The sequence below is a fragment of the Rattus norvegicus genome, chromosome 2 (assembly GCF_021556685.1).
Source record: "Rattus norvegicus strain SHRSP/BbbUtx chromosome 2, alternate assembly SHRSP_T2T, whole genome shotgun sequence".
Lineage (NCBI taxonomy): Eukaryota > Metazoa > Chordata > Mammalia > Rodentia > Muridae > Rattus > Rattus norvegicus.
Window position 1 is genome coordinate 243,763,740 of NC_141535.1, and position 6,261 is coordinate 243,770,000.

Genomic DNA, 6,261 nt, shown 5'->3' on the forward strand with positions numbered 1-6,261 from the left:
TAGAAAATACATCTCACAGTAATGAGTCTCTTGGTTCCTCCTCTGGACCAAGAAGGCAGTAAGCCACAGACTTGCAAGGTAACTCATATTTGCTGGCCAGGGGACCAACTCTATTATTGTTGTTTTTAATCTCCTTGGTTGGCATTAAATAAAGAAAGCACATTAGAAACCACGCGGTCTGATTAGCAAAGGAAACGTACCTCCCATGGTGTCTTCTCCAAATACATTTAGCTGATCATCATCCTGTTTTAAAAACAATTAAAGCATTAGATGATAACATTAAGAGATATGTTTAAGCTCCTTGCTGATATTAGATGCTTGACATTTGAAACAACTCCATTAAGGGGAAAACTTTCGAATATTTGTACAGGTGAGTAACAGACTTTCAGGAGTCACATTGTTGAAACCCACACAGCTGTTAAGGGACAAAGTTCAAAGGTAAACTTGAGACATCTGCCCTCAGAGTCTATGGCCTGTTGGCAACTGGTACAGAATCCAGTCTCTTTCTTTTGGTGCATGAATTATCTATGCACTATGGACAGAAAAGCCTGTTTCGCGAAGACAAAAATCCTTCAATGTTAGAAACTAATGAATGGGCATGGTCACAGCCATTTCATGAACACATTATAAAGCTGAGGTTAGCAAATGTTTCAGTAAAAGGCCAGATGGTGTTTGAGATGTAAGCCTCACTGTCCTTGGCCAAGGTTATGTTTTAGTTCTTAAGCATAAAATAAAGATCCAGCCATCTCCCCGCTCCCCATATTTATCTTCAAAACTCTTACTTTACCTTTAGCTAGGTGACCATTTTTAGCTCACTCTTTTGGGGGACATATTTATAGATTCATGTGTTGAGAACTCTAACCACCACCTACATGGTCATCTGCCTTATCTTCTTCCCTCCTTACCCACAGGTAACACACATGTATCCTAGTTTTAACTCTCAACTTGACACAGTCTAGTATCATCTCTGGAAGAGTCTTCATAGAATTTATCTAGATAGGGTTGGCCTGTGGACATGTCTGTGTGGAACTGTCTTGATTTTTAAATGACCAGAAGGTTTAGTCCACTGTGGGTGGCACCATTTCCTAGGCTGGACCCTGAACTACAGAAGAATTAAGAAGGATGGCTAAAAAGAAAGCCAGCAACCTTGTGGCATTTGTTTCTCTCAGCTCTTGATTGTGGATGTGATGTGACTGGACATTTGACTTCTCCTCAGTGGTAGTGTGGGATTGTAAGTTGAAGAAGCACTTTCCTCTTCAATGTTGCTTTAAGTCAGGTATCTTATCACAGCCACAGGAATGAAGCTAGAACACCAGAGTTGGAAATTCCTTTCCAGGTACATGAAAAAGTGACTTCCAGATATCCAAGAAAGGATATGCTGTGTGTGTGTGTGTGTGTGTGTGTGTGTGTGTGTGTGTCTGTGTGGGTATGATGCTCTTCTATTTTTGCACCTATCTGGAGAAATTTCTGTCAATACCAAATGTTCTCAGCACAGCGTTCTTGGTTGCACAGCATTCTTTTGTGTTATGGGTACCATAGTTACCTTTTCCCCGGCTCTTTGTTGATGAGTTGAGCTGTTTCACTCTTCCCTATTTTAAGGAAGGTGGCTCAGTGGAGCAAGTCATATAGATACCATGTCATGCATATATCCCTGCAGATAAATTCTAGGATGGCCACCTTGTGGTCACAGATGAAATGTATTTATACTTTTGATAGATTTTTGCCAAGCTGATCTCCATAGAGGTTACCTCGTTCTTCAAGGTCAACCTCCACGGCTGGCACTTTTCCTCGTCTTTGCCTCTAATGCTCTTGGATGCCAGAGTCTGTTAAATGAGGTCGGCTGGTTACATGGCCTCCCTGAGGCAACCTGCATGGAAAACACTTTGTGGAAGTGCAGAGCCTTGTCACCTTGTTAGAATGTGAGCCTCAGGGCATCTTTACTGCTTGTCTTCTTACATTTGCCCTTGTCTCTGGAGAAACTGCAGTAAGACAGGGTGCTCAGCACGGTGGTCATTCAGGGGTACATTCACATTAATTAATCTTCTCTGAAAGGAGACAGCCTCAGGGCTCATCAGGGACACTCTCCTGCTACATCCCTGAGTGAAACTGCCACTTTCTCAGTGTGGGGACTGAGCACGATTCTGTCCTTTCTTGCCACTTCTCTTTCCCATTTCTGAATACGAAGAAACCGAGAGGCCTCTGGAGATGCCACCATGCCCTTGGTGAAGGCAGCACTGGGATGACAGCCATGCCCTTCACCATCTTGAGCAGCCCCATCAGCAGAGCAACCATGGTGGGTGTTGGTGGCCTTCCATTGCCCTTTTGACCCCTAGCCCTTAGCGCTCAGGATCCAGCAGTCTGTGCCCATGAATGGGGTTAGACTCTACAGTACAGGCTGTGCTCTGGAGCTCCCCCTCAGGAGCTAGGGTGAAGCCAGGACCACAGTTCTGCTGAGCTTTGACCCCTGCACCGTCAGAAAGCAAACCCACACCCACTCACACCCTTGCGTAAGAACCCCTTACTCGGGTGCAGCGTCTGGGGAAGCCAGCTTATGCACCCATCTGGAGCAATGCATATGCTTGTCCAAAATGTACACAGGGTAAGAGGGTACTGACGCTGGATAGAGGGTGACTGCAAAGGAGACTCTGTTGTTGGCTACCTCTCGGTGATGCGGAGAAGAAACTGAGCTCACATTCTTGCTCGTCAGTATTGCTAGACTAGAGCATGAGACCTGACAGGCTAACATGGCCTCACCATTCCTGTCTACGGTAGTGTGTCTTGGGAGTTTGATCAGAGTTAATCTGAACTCCTAAAAATAAAATCCCATACAAACAAACAAACAAACAAACAAACAACAACAACAACAAAACCCAGGACACACTACAAAAGCCCTCCCCTCCACCCCAAATCTGGCTTCTGGAGTCCAGCCTGTTCTTATTCACGGCCATCTATCCCATTCACCCTAAGGCTTTGACTGGACCCCACTTTATTTCTATTAGCTCACTAGTAGTGAATACGTTTCTGGGGCATAGAAGGAACTGTCATTTGCTCTTAGGAATGCCTTGCACAGACAAAAGGAATATCTGGCTGAGGGTACTGCTCTCCAGTGACTCTCAGAATACCTCATACTTCTAGGCTAAATATATAAATCAAATTTGGTGGGGGACTTGCCTAGAACACTCATGGCTCTGAAGTTTTTCTCTGCCATAAAACCAACCGCTTACGTAGAGTTTATGAAGGCTCAATTCACAGCCAGCCAGCCAGCCAGCCAGCTAACCAACTGACCAACCAACCAAGAGCAAGGGCTGGGGTTGTAGCCCAGTGGTACTGTACTCTCCGGGTATGCAGACGGTCCTGAGTTTAGCATCTGAACATGGTAAAAATATTGTATATCTAGGTTGGGGATACAGTTCTATGGTAGAGTCTTTTCTAGTATGCTCAAGGCTCTGGGGTTTAGTTCCTAGTACTGGAAACAAACAAACAAAATGAAGGAAGGGAGAGAGGGAGGGAAGGAGGGAAAGGAAAAAGGAAGAAACCTGGTATCACACACACACACACACACACACACACACACACACACACACACACACACACATGTTGAATGGCAAGAACTTGCTTTAGTGAATAAAGAGCTAGGGCCCTGGAGGGACAGTCTTACCATGCTGCACATGTTCTACACGAGTGGGGCTAACATGGGCTATCTGCTAGACAGGAAGGGAAGGTGTAGTCTCCTTCTGGACCATCTGATATGTTGCTTTTGCTCAGTTGCACTGGGGTTCCATCTCCCCTGAGGGGAGACTCGAGATATTCCAATGCTCTAATCACCGAATTCTACCAAGTACTGGACACTTCCTTGTGTCATGGCTTTTTAGTGTAGATTCTATACAGCCTGACTTTTGTCACATTGAGTCTGCATTGAGGACCAGTGTTTATAGGTGCAATGAGGCCTAGGCGACTTTCCATAGCTTTAAACTTTTAAGGGGACGTGCTGTGGGATAGCCAATTTTCCAAACTGACCAAGACAGCACACAGATTCTATTTAAACGTCATTCATGATGCACAGATGTGGAGTCCAGAAGCTCCACGCAGTGATGCAGTCAATACCAGGAGAGGGTGTCTGTGGTGTCCTGTGCTGGGCTTGCAGAATCACCGACACTGCAGAGTTTTGGCTCTCGATATGGGGTGGTATGTTGATGACAGGTGGGAAAACATCCATGACTCAACTGACTCAACTGAAGGGCACAGCAGCACCTGAGGTAAATGCTTAGGTAGTCAGGTCTCCAGTCAACTGATAAGCTTCTTACTCTAGTTGCTTTGGGGTGGAATTATCTGTGGGGGGTGGGGGGAGCAGCTGACTGGTGTGCGTCGGCATCTTCCTCCATGTAATGAAGCCTGAGTTAGTTCTTCTCTCTCCAGGACCAGGTGCCTCACAGGAAAACTTCAGGGCCAAAGGAGACATCTCCGTCTGAGTGTATAGTTCATCACGCCGGGAAGGTGCGTCCGCCAGTGCGGCTCTCGTGCAGCAGAGTGAGAAAGTGAGGTTGCTCGTCCACAGGGCAGAGCAAAAAGCAGAGAAAGATGTGTTCACTGGGCTTTGTCCTTCTCCTCCTTTTATTCAACCACGCACTAGTGCAAACCATGCTCTGGGTGAGTCTCTCTTTAACACCTGTGGAAGCGCCTTCAAGGACTCCCCACCGGTGTTCGTATCCTAGGTGACTGGAATCCCATCAAACTCACTATCTCAGTGTCTATTGTCACCGGCTCAACAAAGGACCCAGAGAGGGCAAAGCTGAACACCACAGCGGCACAGATGGCTTCCTTGATGTAATCTTTGTCCCACTCTGATAACAGCATAGCCTGTGCTCGTGGCTCAAGGACCATTTTATACAGCGCTGTCACAAGAGGACCACTCTGTAGTAGGAAGCTGACGTCATCAAAGATCTCCACAATGCTGAGACGGCATTTGCTGTGGTCTCTCCCAAACGCTGCCGCTGTCCTCCGTATAAGCACAGAGTGACTGAAGTGGCGTGGAGCCCTGAGTGGGATGTGTTTGATATCCCAGTGTTTCAGGAGGGGGGGGCAAGGCACCGAATCCAACTCCCGGATGCCAGTCTCTGCCTCCTCAGTGTCACATTGTGACATACCCCTGTCCAACCTACTGGCTGGTTTAGTGTGTCAACTTGACACAAGCTGGAGTTACCACAGAGAAAGGAACCTCCCTTGAGGAAATGCCTCCATGTGACCCAACTGTAAGGCATTTTCTCCATTAGTGATCAAGGGGGTGGGGGGCATTGTGGGTGATGCCATCCCTGTGCTGGTGGTCCTGGGTTCTATAAGAAAGCAGGCTGAGCAAGCCAGGAGAAGCAAGCCAGTAAGAAACAACCCTCCATGGCCTCTGCATCAGCTCCTGCTTCCTGACCTGCTTGAGTTCCAGTCCTGACTTCCTTTGGTGATGAACAGCAATGTGGAAGTGAGCTGGATAAACCCTTTCCTCCCCAGCTTGCTTCTTGGTCCTGATGTTTGTGCAGGAATAGAGACCCTGACTAAGACACTCCCCCAAGCTACCAGGCTGACTCCAGACTCAGGGGAAGGCTGTTTTCCAGGAATAGATGAGAGACGGATAGAGCAGTACACCTGACATCCTCCTCCAGCCTCACACATGTGTGCAGACATCACACGCACTCTATACAATATGCACTCACACAAAATAAACATTCCTGGAGGCTTTCAGCATGTGTGGTCCTATTTGAGCTCAGCATCAGTAGGAGGCAGGCAAGCTTGGGGCTGTGACTGATGGGCAAGGAAGCACCGTCTTAGACAGGAAGTGTGACTCTGGTGTGGGGCAGTGGGTTGGAGTCAGTGTTCTGAGCACCAAGCTTGTGTGCTGCCTCTCTCCCACCATCCCACATGGAGGGAGGTGACACACAGGTTTGTGACGTACAAAAGACCCACTTTAGCCAGCACGTAGAGGTCACAGAAGCGTGGGTCATCGGAGGAGGGATGGGGATGGAGTCCCTTGTTAGTGGATGAACTGGAGGTGGATCTCCTTCACCAGGAGATTAAAAGAGATTAAAAGAGAGATTATTTATTTGTGTGTGTGTGCATGTGTGTGTGTATGTGTGTGTGTGCATGTGCATGTGTGTGTGTGCATGTGTGTGTGTGTGTGTGTGTGTGTTGCCAGCATACATGCCTATGCACCACATACATGCAGTGCCCATGGAGACCAGAAGACTTAACTTCTGGAACAGTAGTTTTGGTGGC

General features: G+C 47.4%; 1 protein-coding gene across 2 annotated transcripts in view; it reads right to left on the minus strand.

Moving 5' to 3' along the window:
- The window catches only part of Ak5 (adenylate kinase 5), a 188,625-nt gene that overhangs the window by 45,887 nt on the left and 136,477 nt on the right, over positions 1-6,261 (minus strand). For both annotated transcript variants that reach the window (NM_001108951.1, XM_087629520.1), the window contains 1 exon segment: positions 201-243. In NM_001108951.1, coding sequence (NP_001102421.1) covers positions 201-243 — 43 coding nt within the window.